General features: G+C 38.8%; 1 protein-coding gene across 8 annotated transcripts in view; it reads left to right on the top strand.

Annotated features, from left to right (window-relative positions):
* The window catches only part of SYT1 (synaptotagmin 1), a 355,715-nt gene that overhangs the window by 247,192 nt on the left and 89,410 nt on the right, over positions 1-19,113 (top strand). For all 8 annotated transcript variants that reach the window (XM_083807427.1, XM_083807422.1, XM_083807428.1 and 5 more), the window contains one exon: positions 13,409-13,593. In XM_083807427.1, coding sequence (XP_083663553.1) covers positions 13,409-13,593 — 185 coding nt within the window. The remainder of the gene's footprint in view (positions 1-13,408; positions 13,594-19,113) is intronic.

Genomic DNA, 19,113 nt, shown 5'->3' on the forward strand with positions numbered 1-19,113 from the left:
TCCTCTTCCTGTTCTCCACATTGCTAAATTTTAGAAGAAGCAATCACCAAACAGAATACAGGCGTTGATGAAAAGGGTCTTCTTTTTAAGGTTTCTTCTCTGTGCCAAAGCTTCTTGCACAGTCATACTTCACCTCAACTTCTGTCCAGTTTAAAAAAAAAAAAAAAAAAGCAGATAAAAGTACTTGGATCAGATTTTTAGGGAGAGTTGCTGTCTTATGAGACAAACTGATAGTAGTTGTTGTTGCTGATAGCCAGTGATATTAACAGGACAAAGTAAGCATTGGGCAAACTGCCTGCTCTAATCCACACTGGATGAGAACATTTTATGCTGTCCTGCAGGATGGTATGCTTGCTTAGAAAACAATCCTTTCCAGGCTTTTTTCAGATCCACATCATCCCCCTGAACTAATACTGCCAACTTAGGTTTGCAGCTGTAACATACATTCATGGCCTAGCTGAATATAGGGGCTGACTAAAGCTTGTGCGAATTAATTATTCAGGCTAATTAGCAGAAGACTGAAGCACAACATGAGAGAAAACATATTCCAGGCTTGCTAAATTAATAACTTCTAACGTTGCTAGATTGCAAAGTCAGAAGCACAGCACCAGTGATGGGTGTGTTTTACTTGCGCTTTACAGAAGTAAAGATAAAGGATACAAAAAACAATTTGCAGATAGTATGAAGGAAATCTGGATTACGAGCTCAAAATGCAGTCTGCAACTATTTCCTTCCACAGACCTGACAGACTAAATCCATACATTAGCCATATGGTTTTGCTGCAGATTTCAAGATACTAACATGAAATTCCAAACATACAAACAAAAGTTATGTTCTAGTTTCCTCCAGCAAACTGGCCACTTTTCCAAGAAAAGCACCTTTCCTGGGCATGGCAAAAAGAACAGCTGTGGGTAGCTTTCAATTCCTGCTAAGAACAATTTAAACTTGTCTCAGACTGAACAAGGAGTAAGGACAAAATGACAGTATAGCATTTAAACAATGTGTTTTGGAGAGGATTGTGACCTTACCTCAGTGGAATAAAATTTCAACTTTTGTATTTACGTAGACCAGAATAAAAAGACTCTGAGTTGCCAACCTAAAAAGGATAGCCTTCCTTCTTAGGGAGCATAACTCCAGATTTGATTAGAGCTATTAATGAGGTCAAATGATGCTTTTAGGCTGGTAGCTAATGTAAACCAAATCTATTTATCACTTTGGCAGTGGTTCCTGCAACAAAGTTAATGACCATTACCACATTGCTAGTTAGCCAATCAGGAATGGTGCTTTTTGTGCAAAAAGGCAAAAGCTAGTAATCAATCATCATCATCCTCATCATAATAGTGCTGCTAAATGAGCTTCTGAAAAAGAAGAGCAACATAGCTATTAACCTTAACTGTATCTCGAAAATAGATTTCTTCCTACGAAGGCTACTCCTGATATGTGGGTTGCAGCCCTGATAGCTTCTTGCAAAATAAAGGAGGTTGAAATACTAGTCAAGTGCTCAACCCATATTAAGATTCTTTGTTCAGTCTTTTAAAATAAAACTGAACAATTAAACAGAAAGATCAAAGTCTACAATTTTTTAAATAGCAGGTGAAACCATTTTGCCTAATAGACTTGAATTGTATACTGTCAGTGAATAATGAAATTAAACATTTTTTTTTTTAACTGTATAAGTGTCTAATAACATACAGGTTCCACCAAACGTATCTTTATAATACCTTCTGATACACGTCTTCATATTGATAGCCATGTGCCGGTAGAACAGACTTCTGCAAAAGCTGTTGTGCATATTCATGTCAGCAGTGTTTTCTTGGGAGGTTGGCCCAGCCAGAAAGGACTGAAGGAAGTTACCTTATACATTGCTTGTTGAGGCATAGGTGAGGAGTGCAGTGGCAATGGCTCTCTCTTGTCATCCCAAGGCTTGGGATGGCTGGGCTATTAGTACCAGCTCCCTCCAGATTTGCAAAGCTGGTACAAGTATCCTGATCAGCAATACATAGAGATTGTGAAAATTTTCTAGCAAGAATGCATGGGGAAAGTTTGAGACCATTCAGTCCTTCAGCACACACACAAGCCCAGGCAGTCTGACAGGCTGTTCACTCCAGAATATCTCACCTAATTGCCCTCCATCTCACGATGCCGTGTCACCCATACAACATTCCCAAAACACCTGCAGAATGGCTGGTTTGCTCTCTGCCCTCTGCTGAGCGTCGTGGGAGTGCCTCGCCAACAGAGGTGCCTGCCAGGAGTGCTCTCCCACATACCCTGCACAACCTTGTCCCATGCAAAGATCAGATACACAGCCACGGCCAGCCTCACTTAGTCCCACCAGGGTGAGCAGGGCCAGGCAGGGTGTGGAATTGCACCCGTCTTGGATCGTCTCCAAAATCAGTTCTAATGTGAGCCTATACCTGAGGTGCATCAGGGCCTCAAGCACTGGAAACACCTTCTGGAAAAGAGTGGAGCCACAGACTAGACTGTGTTGAAGAGCTGTTGAATGTACTATATTTTTACTTGGGGCATTCGTATTACGAGCTGCTCTCTGCCAACTGTTTTCATAGATGCCTGAGTGCCTGGAGAACAATTTCTGTCTTGATTTGGAGCTTGATTTGGAAAACCAGAAAGGGCCACAGTTGAAATCTGGTCCTTAATAGCATGAATATGCGACAGGGGTGGTTCAGGCTGGGTGTTGGGAAAAGGTTCTTCACCCAGAGGGTGGTTGGGCACTGGGACAGGTTCCCCAGGGCAGTAGTCATGGCACTGAGCCTGCCAGAGTTCAAGCAGCATTTGGGCAATGCATTTGGAACCAGGAGTTGGACTCAATGGTCCCTATGGGTCCATTCCAACTTGGTATATCCTATGATTCTATGAAACCTGGGTTGTCTGGTACTAACTGCTTATGCCTTGAGAATGCAGCCAGCTCAGGCACTCATTCTGGAGGGTCCCAGCCGAAGAGGGTCTCTTGGTTTTCAGTGCCATTTGTTCAGGGCCCAGTCTTAGCCATAACCTTGGCCAATGGCAAGCTATGGAGGTGCCAGGCTGGCTGGCTAGCTGGGTGCCACCCAGAAAGAGGGCGTTCATGTTGTGGGTGGACAGGATCCTAGCAGGATCTTGTTGAGATAATAAAAGTGGTTATTTTGCAATGGCTGTGCACAGCGGTGTGCTGGGCGATGTGCTTGGATGGACCGTAGCTGGCAGCATACAAGCCTGGTGCATTCTTGTAGGCTGATGCGTGGTTAAGGCCCTGGCCCTTGTGAGCAATTGGTTGAACCGAGATGCCCATGTACCCGCCACAGGCTTGGAACCTTACGCTGCAAAGCCTCTCAGGCCAGACTGCCTTCTTATTTCATCTGTGTGCACTGCCTGATCTGGTGAGGCATTTCTTCTGAGTCGGTGCCTTTAGGCACTACCCACACACAAATGAGTGTCTATTAATAATGATAATATTTAATGAAAGAATCTTGTTCAAAGTTATATCTGTACATTTAAAATAACAGATCAAGAAATGCAGGCATTCAGTTAATTTCATTGGGTATACACTAATGCCCAGCAAAAGAACTATGTTTTTATAGATATATACTTGTCACAGAAGAAAATATGGTTTCTCAGACTAGCAATTACTGCTTACATATTGCAAGTGGCCTAACATACAGAAAAAAGTATATTTAAAAACAAAGCTTTAATTCTGTGTGGAAGAAGGAGATTAGTTTGTTTGTTTGTTTGTTTTTATAATTGATTCTTTAGAACTACAGGTATGAAATTAATTTTTTTAATCATTCTGGACATTATATGAAAAATTTCCCAAACCTATTAGAAATTAGCCTTTCTCACTGCTTATTTGGCTTAAGTATGCAAATATTTTCCTGCTGAAGTGATTTACAAAAAATGAAAAACAGCAAAGGCTTTTATATCTGAAAGTATTAATCAATTTTAGAAATAAACCATTTCCATGATTCTTGACTGCAGAATGCATATGTTTCTTGAATAAGTGGATGGCAGATGGCATATATGTGTACACATATATATGTATATATATGTAAAGGTAGTACATTCTGAGCTGTGAATGAGTCTTTTTAACCTATCTTAATCTTATATATCTGAGGGGAAAAAACAAGTTTATCCCAGGCCTGTTCAAGGGCTCAATAAAAACAGATATATGAACCTGCTTAGCATCTGTTCAAAGTCAATAATACAGCTCTACCAGGCTGTGTGATGGATAGAGGCAAAAGATCATGTCCTAAGGGAAATTGTGTCATACTTTTTATAAACAGAAAGAGTTTGCTTATTTACAAGTTAGAAATACTTTGCATTTTGACATTTTGTTCTTACTAAACATGGAAAGGTAGTAAATTTCACTGAGAACTCCACCGTCATCCTCAGGAAGGGAATCTTAAAAAGGTGACAAATGAAAATCTGAACTAGCAACAAAGCTGAGGAACAGGAGGATTGTTTCAATGGGTAAAGTCATCAGTTTGGTATGGATGAGAAGTGAGTAAAGTCTATTTACCCCTTGCTATCCCATACTTTCGTGCTTTGTCTGAGTGTATGGATTCTGGACACATTATTGCTGGCTGGATAATAAAATGGCAGGAATGAGGGAAAAAATATTGCTTTTAAAGTTTTCAATAAGAAACTAAAATTTATTTTCAAAGTAGTACATTGTGACAAATGAAATTTCAGTCTCTGTGTTTATGTTACAGCTCTATAGTTATAAACCAAATTGAGTTTTAAGGGTCCAGACACCCTGCAATCCTGGAGCAATTTCATGTCACTGCGCTTCCCTGCTGGCAGGAGCTGCTCCAAAGCTGGGTGGGAAGTGCCGTGTCCCCTTCTTTCCTGCAGCTTCACTGTTTTTGCATGGAATAGCCATGCAGAAAACCTGGAAGTAGTCCTCTGGCTTGCGGCTTGAGAAGAAGTGAGGTGGAAGAGGTGCTGTAACGGTGCAGTCAAGCTCCAGGCACTGAAGGAGGTGATGTGCCAGAGACATGCTGGAAAGGTTGCAGCTCTAAGAGCCTGGAGCAGAGACTGAGGGCACTTGTGGTGTCACACACGGCACTAGGCACTAGTGATTTAGTGTGCTGGAGGGCTTCCTTGTAGGTGTGAGTTTGTGTTGTGTTCTAGGGAGCTGGGGGCCACACGCTCCAGGGTGGTGCTTGAGGTGCATCCCAAGGCTGATGCTGTGCCCCAGGCCACTCTCTGGTGTGCCTCTCTTGCAAAGAGCACGTGGCATCCTCCAGCACATCGCTCCCCACAGTTGCCAGGTGCATGCCTAGGACCTGCTGCGGACATGAGCTCCACTGCTGGAGCGAGGACATGTGATACTGGAAACACGCAGCAGATGAATCTGCTGTTGCTCCCTGTGCACCATACTAGTCAGTAACGTAGACTGATGCACCCACAGTGTCTTCTATATGATGCTAACCAGTCATTTTATTGTCTGTGGCTTAATGTCTGCATCTCTGCAGTTCACATATTACCTACCTTATTTATAAGACAGTTTGTGATCTACCTATGAAAGATGCTATAACTGAACCATTTTTATCTGTGACCTTCTAAATGAATATTATATCTCAGTAAGGAATAAAACTGGTAATTACTTTCAGTAGGAACTTAGTGTATAACTCCAGTGGTTGACAATTCTGTTAGTTGTAGCTGTTCTCATTTATACCTGCGTTTAACGTTTCTATGTGTTAACAGACCATTGGCTTAAAGTCAGATAGTTTCTATAATTTCATGTTGTCAGAAATCATAGATCTTTTTTTTTTTTTTTTAAGATGACATTATACCCTCATAGCATTTCCTTTGTTGGCAATAGATTTTTTATCTAATTTTGAAACTTCTAACATTGAACATGTACTATGCATGACTAATTTTGGTATGCAAGATATGTGATTCCTCTTTTGAAAAATGAAACACAACCCTGCTCCTCATTTGCAGGGAAAGCCGTGAAAAAGTGACACAAATACATTCCCAAGTGCTCAAAAAAAAAAAAAAGTAAGGAAAATGAAACAAAACAGTGTTCATTCATGCAATGAATGAAATCAGCTAAGAAAATCAAATATACATAAGCATAATTGATTTTTTCCATCAATTTCATTACTTTTGAGTCTTATTATCTTGATTTCCAAGTCCTCAGATTGATATGACTGGAGTATTTTGTCCATTAGCAAATTCTAGTTTGAAGTCAGAAGCAGTTGCATGACTTTTTTTTACTGTTCTTTTCCTTCAAACTATCAATCAAAATTTGAAGTGCAACACGCAGTATGTGTCACAGGAAAAGTGAAATGCTCTTTAACCACAAAATGCCATTGTCCACATGATGGAAAACAGTCATCTCAAGCTTCTGCAGATTTGTTTGTCAGTGTTGAATATTAGCCCCATGAGTTGATTTGTGCCTTCTCAGGGAAGTATTTGGCCTCAGCTGGTGTTGGTACATACACAGTTTTTGGAACGCCTTCAGCAAACCTGTCTGGCTTCCAGGTCCAGTTCGAGGCTCCAGCTTTCTTCATCTTCCCCAGCTGCTGAGTGTGTTTAGTGCTTTCTCTGGCAATTATCTAGAGCCTGAATTCATTTATTTTGTGTTAAAAGCTTTATGGCAGCAGATATAATGAACTGATAGGAAGCATCAGTCTAAAAATACTATCCACTTGATTAGAAAGCATCTTCCACCAAGGTTTTTTCTTTCCCTACTCCATTTTCTGTAGCAAGTGACCTAGAGGCTTTGCTGGACAGGGGAGGCTGGTCTATTTGTCACACTGGCCAACGCTGCAGCTCTTCACAAGGAACGTGCTGTGCAGAAGGGTGCTAGGCTGCTGGTTTCTCCTCTGGTCTGCTGCATGCCAGCTGAGGGGGACATGTTGGAGGCAGTGGGGATATGGGTCTCATGCAGAGGATGATGGGCAAAATGGCTGTATTTTCCCAAGGAAGGGGGAGGAAGCTACCAGTGGGAGCTGTGGAAGGATGGAAGGGAGGTGACAGCACCATGTCATGGTTCTCAAGGACTGTGTCCAATTGCAGCTGAGCTGAAGGCAAGCCTGAGAGAGTGGCTCAGACCAGCAGCAACACAGGCAGCAGGGGGGAAATCTGTTTTAACACTCTTTTGCTTTTATTCTATTTCATTTTGAGTTTGAGAGGAGGTAGTCTGGTTAACAGAGGAGCTATTTTTGTTTTAGTATTTATTCAGATGAAACCTGACACTTGAGCTTGAAAGCCTTTGTGATCTCTCTGAGGTACCTCCGTCAAGGAGACATCTCAGCAGCTTTGCTGCCTCACCATCCTGTCTCACCTGGAGACTCCCTGGCTTTACCTTCTCCACCATGTACCTCAAGTGACAAGGAGCAGAGGAGCTGATGAGACTGAGCAGTGAGGAGCGGAGGGCGAGAGGGAGCAAAATATGTAGGAAAGAGGGAGAGAGGGAGAGCAACAAAGACAAAAATAGTTCTGCTCTACAGAAAGAAGATACGCTGTTCGGTAAATGTGTTTTACCACAATGCACAACTGCCATGCATCCTAAAAGGTGAATTAATACTACCAATTATAAATTCAAGTGACCTGAAAATTAGAATAATAGGTGTGGGTTCACCTTCAGGTTAATATTTTAGTCATGTTATGTATTTTGACTTCCAGCTTAGGGAGCATGCAATAGGTACATGCAGTGTTTGAGTGACCCAAGTTCCTCAGCTAAATTTATAGCAATGTCTAGGATTACTGCTAAATTCAATGTCAGTTTATTTGCAAAGACATGAATGTTTAACTATAAGAAGTCAGAATAATTTCACATGAGGATATCTAACAAAGAAGCTATAGGCATAAGTATATTCGGTGGCTGAAGCCCATGTAATCAGTACACTTTCACAAACTGTTTTGCACATAGGGAACTTTCACTGTCAAAACGCATATCTCTTATCTCAGTTAAAGCCTCAGTATCTCCCATAAACTATTCATAGAGAGAGTATTACGTAACAGCACATTGCTCAAAAAATAGAAAAGGGGAAATGCAGCATGAGAGCATTTGTTAAGATATTTAGTAGAGGTTCCTTCTAGTGATGGGTCAAAGCCATTATCTTGGACCACATAAAAAATCAGAGATAAATTTAAGTGAAAATAGTGTTTTGCTAAGATGCTGTTAAAGCAAGGTTTCATATATAAGTGTTAGGGGAGGAAATGTAGCTGTATAAACCTGAAGGTTAGCATTTAAATCATTATTTTTAAGTTTGTATTTGCAGTTTTTCCCTGCCTCCTTTACAAATCATTCTACCATGTATCAGCATTTCCTTTCCTTTGCATTGATCACCTTTGTATTCGTTCTGCTATGAGTAGTGGTATCTATTACCGTGCTTTTAGTACATTTTCTTTTTTTTTAAGTAACTTCTAATGAAAGTCAAATTGGTTCCCAGAATGTGGCCCCTGGTGAGTTGCTATACAGAAAGTCTTAATATGGCTATATATTATTTTTCCTTCCTGATAAGAAGCAGTAAGTGGAAAAAAAAATAGTACAGTTTAATAAATAAAAACATCCAGTGCTCTCATGCTCGGGCTACCAGAGATTTAGCCTAATGTGATGTGCTTTACATACAACTATGTGACGGTTGCATCTTCTGGTTAAGTAGCATTCCCCCTCTGAAACATAGATTATTAATATGTATCAATTGCAACATGCCATGGGCCTCCTTTGTACAATAATATGGAATCTGCCATCATCTGATAGTCCTTTGCTATCACAGTTTAAATGGGGCTGCTTAATTGCTTAATTGCGAGTTATCATTGGACAGCATTCTTGGTATGGAAGTCCTCGCTTTTTAATTCAGCTCCTCTCTTCATTTTTTTTCTTGACCTTCTCTCTCTTTAGATTCTTTTTTTAAGTTAATGAAATTTCCTGTGACATTACACACAGAAAGAGAGGAAACTTATTAGGATGAAGGGTTTTATTCTCTTTTATAGACTGCAGCACTTTGATTCTAGTACACATTTTGTGACTACCCTCTACTGTCTTTCCTCTGGAGTCAAATGTCCTCTGAGGCATTTGATAATTTTAGATCGCCTAACGGGAATGTCAGTTTTAGACCCAAGGCCTATACCCCTCCAAGCTTTTTGTGTAAGGCTAAGTAAGGATATCTTTGCATAAAGGGCACAATTTGTAGCTCTTAAATCAAGTAACTCAGTAAAACATGTTTTCCTTTGAATCTAATGTATTCAGTGGAACAAGATTTGATTACAGGTTGGAAGACAAGCTATGTTTAGTGCAGTGCAATAGAAGCAAATCTGTGGTGTGAAGCAGTCAGCCCCAAGGACCCAGTACCACACTGCATGCTTCATGTAATGCTTCTGACTAGATTTGCTCACATGGGCATGAGTGCCTTTTTCATTAGGGCAGCTCTGGGAGCCTATATTCACATTATTTCCATCATGCACACCATGAGTTCAAGCACGGTAAGTGGGGATGGCCTGGAGATCTGCCTCATCAATCCCTTCTCAAGTCCAAACTGAGATGATAATATCAGTGCACGACAGCTGCCATATATATGAAATGGTTACAGATGCATCAAGTGACCCACAATATGCATACAACATGGGCTGACCTTAATGGTAGGAAACAACATATTGAAGAAAACCTCACAAGTCCTTTAACTGCTTACATGTCTGACTGATGTTCAGCATGAGTGAAGGATGCAGTATTGGTACCAAAAACATCTCCATTATCAACATAATCCTAGAGTTTATTCTTTTCAGTGACCCACTATTGGTCAGGAAAAAGCTTTCATGTTCACTGCAATTTCCTTTTACTCCACTCTTGCATTTCTGAGCTAAGTCCTGGAATGTACCCTGTTGGGACTGGATCGATGCTACTAATTCAAAACTTTACTCTTACTAACTATGCCACCTTAGCAGATCCCCTCCAACAGATTTGTCTTTAAGAGCCTTATAGAATCACCAAATCAGGTAGTGATTCATGACAGTGTCTTCAAGATAAGTATTCTGTATTTGTCCACGGGAGCAGAACAAAGAAAATAGTACTGAAATACCAGAAAGCTTATGCACATATTAATTATACTTAAACCTATAGCTTTTCCTTGATAGCTTGGTTAAGTATTGCTTGTTTCAAAGCACCCCCTTGTGCTGGTACTTGGTAAAACAAATTGTACAAGTCGCTTCTGGCTCTCTGATATCTCTCAATCCCTTGGTCAGAATCTGTTTTCTGTGTCACCCATCCCAGTTCGTCTGCTGCAGAGGTGTTTTGTTTAATGGATTATGTCCAAAGACCCACTGAGGTTTCAAACTACACTATTGAACCTGATCAACCTCGTTTAATATAGATGGAGGTAGTATTCAAACTGTAGATCCCCTTTGCTGTCCATTTAAACACTAGGAAAATGAAATTATTTGAAAGTCTTGCTTATGTGCGAGAAAGTTCAACCATAATTAATCGTTATGAAGCTCTAAAGTAAGCCAATCTACAACACCAAATTCATATGCTGTCCATAAAATTTTTATAGATATTATTCACAGTTGATATGCCAAAAAATTAAGGACTGCAGATTTGAGTATTCCAAAGCTATAGTGACATTGGTCACTTCATTCTGGACTGTCCACCCTGAGAATACTTTATACAAAACTAATTTTTAGAAACTTATTGCTTTCTGGAATTCAAGATCTTCTGGCAGTGTCATGAATTGAGTAGAACCTTCAAAGTCTTTAATAATTTTGGGACAATAATAATAATGTTGGATTTTTAATAATTTTGTAAAATCTTGGCTGTCATGTAAAAATTATTAACATTTATTTAAATAATGCTTTTGAAAGACAACGAGCATCATTACAAAGTTAACAATAACTGTACGTTTCACTTGTCTTAAATCTAGCATGTACATCCCCTGCCAGCAGTGTTAGATTTAGCAATGTCTGTTGGAGACAACGTTCTGCTGAGCCATCTCCTTGACAGAGATAGTACACTTTTATTGGGGAAAAAATGTTCATTCCTTTTTGCTTTTTCAGTCTTGAATGCTGAAGGCATTTTTGAAAATGTCCGGATTTTGGGAACCCCCAAATTTTTATCATTTATTACTTATGCTTTCTGTAATAAAAAGGTAGTATATATTCTTTGAAGAGATAATGAGGAATTCTGCATAATTTTTGGTGTCTCAGATATTAATTTGGTGGTCCTTTAATTGCATCACAAGAGCTATTGGGTGACATTAAATTACAAATAGATGAGAGCAGACAATACATGATAAAAAAGAAGCTGAGGTACTGCAAGTGTTTAAAATGCTCCCCAAGGCACCCTACATTGTTCATGCTCCAGAAAACCAAGGCAACAGTGCCAGAATACCACTTTGCACAATAGTTTCAGCACATAGGCATCTGAACTCACTACCTACACAAGTTTTTTCATCTGTAGGATGTGTATGTATATATCCTATTAACGCCCACATTCCCTGTCTCAATTCCTTGATTCTCCTAGCTTACCTGCATTAGCTGTGCCCCTCCTCTTTTTCCTCCCACAGTGCCATCCCGCCCCAAACCTATCCCATACTGCTGCTCCCCATGTTCCCTCACATCATGCTTTGAGCACTCCTGACAAGGAGCAAAACAAATAGCTGATAAATTTAGGCACATCATTCATTTCATATTGTCAGAATTCCTAAGAATTAGCTCAGATATAAAGTACAGTGTTATATAAATACAATTTCAAAGGCCAAGTGTCTAGTGCAGTCTAGGCACATGCATGAAGTTTAAATTTGAAAAGAATACACATTGCCTCTAAAAGGCAATGCTTTCACATTTGTGAGTGTCAGATGAAAAAATAAAATTTAGTAGGAGAGTCAGTTGTGCTACGAGGAGTTATCACACCAGATCTGAAGTAAAAATGAAATCATTAGTGCATGAAATACACATTTTAAGATGTGATAAGTGCAGATCTAATGCAACTTTTACTGCAGAATTGCTGCTGCTGACTCCATAAAATACATCCCATAAACAGCTGTTAATCTGTTCACTCTTTATCTTTTAACATTCATTTGTTTAGTAATCAGTTCTCATTTGTTCTACATATGGTACATAGCTTCCCTTTTATAGCAGCTGCATTTAATGAACATTTGGATGCACAAAAAGTATTACAGAAATTATTGTTTAACTATTTTTCCTACATGATTTTTGTATCTGTCACTAATAACATTTGAATAAAAGTTAGAAATGTGGTCATTAAACTTAGAGTAGGGAAGGTTTAGGTGCTTTGTCCTCTTTCTGAACTGGTAAATTCTACTGGAATTTCCAGTGACCATTCTTCACACTCTGCTTAGCTTCTTTAAGCAATTAATTTTCTCTATTTATGCTGTCCATTCACTTCTGTGATTCACTGATGTCAACTTGTCAAATTTTATTCACTCTTCAGTTTTGCTCTGTATCATATTACAGACCTTTAGGTAAAACAGTTAGAAAGTAACCTACAGACCTAGTAGAGTGAATGTGTTTAGAGATTTTAGAAAATGACAGCTTAAAATATTTGAAGTTTCACTGGGTGTTCAGGTTAAATGTGAGCATCAGTGGTCATTAAAGCTGAGTTGAATGAAGACAATTCACTCCTGGACTACTTGTGTTCAAGTTAATTCATTTTTTTCCAAAACTCTGATTTTTAACAAGACCATTTTATCATAGTAAGTATTTTGTATTATTTATTCATACTACAGCTGTGTCCAGCATCCTGGACTGAATGAAATATTTGAACTTTGAACTATGCTTTTCTTGGTAGGAAACTATAGGTGAAAATATACTTATGTACTAAAACTCTGCTAGTGTTAGGGCATGATGACTAATAGCACAAACGCCCTTGGTTTGACAGTCCTGTGCCCTTGGTCAGTGTTTACTGGTGGCCTCAACCTACATCTGTTGTGAGGAGTCTGTGAGTCTGTCAGGTACAGCAATGGGCAGAGGAGAAGGGCTCTTCATCAAAACTTGACTGCTTGGAACGGATGCTGTTCTGAAAACAGGAAAGTCCAAGTCAGTTCCACCCTATTCAGCCACAATACAGTGCCAGGTGGGTTGTGGAGATGATTAAAGAAAGAAGCGATTGCCTAAATGTGCCAAGCATTTTACAGATTTGCACAGTGTAAATATTTTGGACATACTGTTTTAAGATGGTCAATTAATCAAAATAGCTGCAAGTTAGTTTGATCTGTGTCACCAGGCACTTAAATAGATAGATGAGTTAAATTGGCATTGTGTGTGCAAATGCTTGCTTGGGAGAAATGTACAAATGATGACAGCATATTTTAGAACGAATTTCAGGTATTTCTGCAAGGTATTTTCTTTGCAAAAGGCTTATCTGTGAAAGAAATGTGCTTGTTTCTAGATTTAACCCTACTAACAGTTTACCACTTTCTTTTTGTGTGTGTTTCTTTTTCTTTTCCAGTGCCACCTTGGGCCTTAATAGCCATAGCCATAGTTGCAGTCCTATTAATCCTTACCTGCTGCTTTTGTCTCTGTAAGAAATGCTTGTTCAAAAAGAAGAACAAGAAGAAGGGAAAGGAGAAGGGAGGGAAGAATGCTATTAACATGAAAGATGTTAAAGATTTAGGGAAAACCATGAAAGACCAGGTAAAGTACCTCTCCTTTTCTTCAATTCTTGAGTTGTATTTGAAGGATGCATCTACAAAAATGTTTTGTTTGTTGCCTCAATAGTGGCTTTGTGAAGAGGAGACATTGTCAGCATCTTCTCAGTCGTATCACAAAAAATGAATATGGGTATGGCATCACTGATAAAGCAGTCAGCCAGTTTCTCTTCTCTGCTAAAAAAATGAACAGGAGTGTAGTGACTCATCTGGAAGGGGCAAGTTTATTGACAGTATCTTGGCTGTCCCAAAAATGCAGTAAATGTGTGCAATTTTCAGCTGTCCTTTTTCAGGACTTTGACCAAGACCAAGTACAACATTTGTATATCTTTCTAGCAGTGGTTCTGAGCATCAATGATAAACAAACAGATCTGTACTCTGAATCTCTTTTTACACAAAAGCATAAGTTCAACTGAGAAACAAACAACGATATAGAGGAGAAAATGAGAAGCATAGAAACAAGGAAAAACAATCAAAAAGAGCGAGCATGGGTCATTCAGCACAGTGGTGCTGGGAGATTTTGTATTAGAGAGGAGGAGATTAAAGATAACAGAACGTACTTGTAGCTGTAAGTCAATGGAGTAACTTGGAGGAAGAGATTAGCATAATGTCCTTTGAGTAGTATCATTTTCATGAGGGCAAGAAAACTTGTCATTTAGATCTGTTTTACGCAAGAGAAGCAGAAGGTTACAGGACCTAATCCTCAGTGCCACAGACTTAATTAATATGTTCCTGAAAGAAAAAATATAAATATATGTGTGTATATATATATGTATATATATATATATATATATATATATATTGCCAGGGTTTTAGTATTGTCCTTCCTGGTGATTCTGCTGCTAAGAATTCATAAGGAAAACTGTTAAGAATAAGCAGAAGAACGGGGAAATAATAAATGTGAAGAATTCATGTGTCCTTAATGCAATGCCATATTTCCTAAGCTAAGACAAAGGGCTGCATTTTTCAAACAGGAAGTTCTCAGGAGAGTTAGAGAACTCCTTTGCAAAACCTCCTCAGTAGGAGACTATTGTAAAGATATTACATGTGTCTGTGCTTCCAAGACCCTTTGTAAGATTGAGTCAGAGCAAACCAGAAATGCTTATCCAGCCAAAGAGAGAAGATAAAAGCAAGGTAAGGAATGAGTAGTTCCTTCAATAAGCTGGACACAATTTAGTGTGTGAAGAAAGCTGAACTGAAAGCAAGTTGATTAGTACAAGCTAAATCTGGGAACCTGAGGACTAGTGTCATTAGATCAAGAACAAGGTCCAAGAAGAAAACCCTCGAGTACAGTAGCTAGGTGAACAGAGCAGACCAGAACCAGTGGTGGGATCCCACTATACAGTGATGGAGCAGCAATGGATAGAGCTCATCACCCAGTCTTCAAGAGTCTTGGAACAGGTTAGCACAATTCTCCAAGTATGTGAGATATGATAGGAGGAAAGCAAGAAAGGTGGGTGAGGAGACCTTACAAGTTTGATGGCCAACTGCAGCTGGATCACCTTAGTGGAGTGTGAAATGAGCTCAGGTAAGGGGAGGAAAACAATGGATACACTTCAAAGGTGCAGAGCTATCAGAGCTATATCAAGTTTCCAACATCACACAAGAGGGCAGTTTTTGTTGTTGTTGCTAAGTGGACAGTATGAAAAGAAAAATACTAAAAATTCAGTTGTTTTTTACCTGTTCATACTAGTTAATTGCAATAGCTACTACTGAAATGTTAATATATTAGACAGTAGTTAACTTTTCTAGGTTATACACTACACCAAACTTTGGCAAAATTCATTACTGTCAAGCTGTATGTATCAACATTTTGTAGTGGCCATTGTACACACTGTCAGCATCTGAGAGGCAAAGGAAAGAGTGAGGCTTAATCTTACACTACAGCTAACAAAGGTCATACCAGTTGTAGGTTCCAGGTGTAGTCATGTGTCTACAGCCAGTAGGAAATACAAAGCAGATTTCCCTATAGCCATCCCAGATTGTCTTACCACAACTCACAGACTCCTACACAAGCAAAGAGAGCAAGTGGACAGAGTCCCTTGCATCCACACTGCAAGTGGACCACTTCAGACAGCACCCAGGTGCACAGTTTCAACCTTGGTTCCACCAGGAGGAAAGATGTTTTTCATATGTCACACTGGTGTATTGAAGTGCAAAACTCCCAAGTGTAGACACGAGGCAAATCTGTACCTGAAAACAACCTCATTAGAACACAAAATCACTAATGTAGATGCACCTGTTCCAAGTTCAGGAAGATTAGTGAGGTTGAGCTCAGAAGACAACAGAAATTTTGGGTTCTTCTCTGAAAAAGATTTTTGTATTTTACTGATTTTGTTTTCTCTATATGACAAATGTGAAACCTCTTTTCTTTAAGCACCTTGGTTTAGGATTCAAGAATTCCTTGTATTGGATTTATAGATATTGTTCTGGTTATTGTTATTAAGTAATTGTGAGATATTTCCCCACAGCCACGCATGGAAAATCATATCATCAATTGTTGGGTCACCCTGGGCTACTGTTAGCCAACTTCTTCCCATTGAAGCAAGCATAATTTGGAAGAACTCTTTGATTATGTTTGTGGAAAAAATCGTTGTGACATTTGTTGTATTCTACCAATGTTACTAATGATACCAAACCTAACACTTTGTTGTAGGATAAATAATGTACAATTTGTTGGTTGATATTTATGTGGAGTTTTTTCCGTATCATTTAAGACCACTGTTGCACTTACAATATATTATTCAGTGTTTTTAATTACATTTGTTAGGACCTGGATAAATGACCATGGGTTCTTGGAAAATAAATATTTTAAATGCAAAATTGTATTATGTAATTAATATGGAGTTTATTTTTCATGGGAAAAAATGATAAAAAGCTGAATCATGGTTTCTTATCTGTCAACAAAGATAGGTCAAACTTTGAAATGTTTCATAATTAACTATTTCAAGATGATTCCTTTCAAAATATTCTGTATAGGTATTTAATTATACTTTTGCCCAAATATTTTGCAATTTAACCAGCATGGTTTGTTTTGCACAGTTAAACCTGAAGATAGAATCTCTGCTGATGTAAATGTCAGACCCTTAATAAGTGAATGCATCACCAAGTCTCCAGCCAACCTTCCCTTTCACTGTCTGGGATTTCAAAAACAGGCTACTTGAATTAGCCCTTTAAATTCTTACCTAGCAGTCTGGTAGTGTACAGATTTTAAGTCCTTGGCGTTCAATAGTTTTTAGCAATGTAATTCCTAATGTTTTAATTTTTTGCTATCTTTTCTTTCCAATTGTTTCTTCTGATAGTTTAATTCTGAATTATCAGTGCATGCTGAGCTACAGGCAATCTTAAACGTGCAATACTTCAGTAAAGAGAAATGAACCACGTTAGAGCTTCTGCCATAAAATAGAAAGGGTTAAAAAATAATAATAACTTTCTTTATAAAGGGCAATGTACAGTACCAAAGATTTGAAATGTTGTCAAAAAACAAAAAGCTTAGTTGTCATTGTTAGGCCTGAACGTGCAAGTGCTAATTACCTGCTGCCTTCAGCTGAGAGTACATAATAGCAGTTGATAGGCACTTGGCATCTTGCAAGATCCTAGTTCCCTAGGCACACAGAACTTGAAAGGGAGCAGCATTTGGCAAATTGAAAGTATCAGCCTCTGGAAGTATAATTTCCATCTTAGCCTGGCTTCATTTGTCAAAGAGAACTTCTCCCTTACTTGTGCCCATGCAGACCTGCACATCCATGCCAAACCCTTATAGATCCATATAGCTTGACATAAGTAAAGATACTGCAAATTTGGTTGCAGTAAAGTTGGAGAAGAGATAAAGTAAAGATTAGGTTTTCAATCTTTAAACACAATTCTACTGCAGGCAGTGGTTACTTATTCAAGTAGAGCACACAGCTCCATGAAGGGCTAGGGGGAGGGTATGATTCCTTCTGGAGAGGCAAATTATTATAAGAATGTACTACTGTGAAAAGGTCATTTCTCCGTGTTTTTTACTAATGTTTGTATGTGGATGTTTTAATTTTTATTTCTTCCTTCTATGTCCTCCTTGTCTATGTTGTGTCTCATGACTGTTCTGGATTGTCACTTGCGGTAGGTTTATTTCACTATTTGGACGCACCTAGTCTAAAGCTCTGATACATATAGTCTTCTGACAGTGCTGGCTCCTCAGCTGAGATTTATATGTAGTAGCTTTGGTACACACATCAAGAAGCTGAACCAAACTGATTGGGTATTTTCTTGGTGGGGGGGAGGATAGCAGAGGTATAGAGAAAAGAGGTTGTCATTTTTTCTTTAGTTAAAATATTAAATCAAACTGTACTAGAAAGCTCAAGTTTAAAATTGATAGGCACCTAAAAATAACTTGCTAGTGTTATTTTCTTCTTGTATAAATGTCATCATATCAAAAGTAGACAAAAGCAGTATGTATTTTTACTGTCTTTTTCTTAGTGTCACTAAAATTATTGGTACTTCATGAAACTTATTGTGTGCTCTCCTATCATCTCAGTACAGTGCACATGCTTTAAGTTCTTTATACACCATGTAAATGCTTTAAGTGGTCTTACTGCAGATTTCTGTTGGTGCATCTGAGTGACCACTATCGCTAGTGTTTTTATGAGATCTTCTCTTCACAATTTTTATCTTTGTAACTTTCCAGTCTCTTCCATGCCTCCAGTAGGGCTGCCACTACTTTTTCCCTTAGGAAAAAAAAAAAAAGCCCCAAACATCCAGCTCTAGACACTATTCTTGCTGCTGAATTATTGGGTCTGAATTTAATGCACTGATACAGCAAAATTCTTGCTTAAGCTCAGCCTCTGCTGAGGAAAGGAATAGACGTAATCATTTCAGTCATGAACAGCAACACTGAAAAATTAGTAAAATTTATCCCTATTGCTTGGAGAATAATTGCTGTGGTTGGCTGTACCTTTTATTAGGTCACAAAGCATTTGTAGAGAAGGAGATTTAATATCTCAGTCATTCTTCATTGCATCAAGGTGAAACACTGTCACTAGTGAAAGATTTTTGTTTTACAATGGATGTGTCTGTTAGGCGAAAGAGGAGACTTCATATCAGGTATATGTACTATACCCTGGAACCTATAAAGTATGTTCTTGACTGTGCTGCTGACTTACTGTGGCCTTCAGTCTATCACTGATTTCTCTGTATGCTTTTTTTTCCTCTATGTAGGCCTTCCTTTCCACTGGGGTTATGTACTGACTTCATCATAACTTCATCTGTTTAATTTTCGTGTATTAATAGCAGTGAAATTATGGGGCATTATAAAGTAATATGATAGTGAGTGCTGCAATTTCACTCAACCAAACTTCAGCATGTAATGATTTTCTTTGACTACTTCACCTTTTGATTTTAGCTGTTGATCAGTAAACACCCTTCCCCTCGTAGAAAGAAAATACTGAAGGGAAAAGCTTTTTAATGTTAGGTGCTCTCAGAAACATTTCAAAGTAGTGTGTTGACCTGTGAACAGCCAGTGAAGAAG

Source organism: Anser anser (genome assembly GCF_964211835.1).
Source record: "Anser anser genome assembly, chromosome: 1".
Taxonomy (NCBI): domain Eukaryota; kingdom Metazoa; phylum Chordata; class Aves; order Anseriformes; family Anatidae; genus Anser; species Anser anser.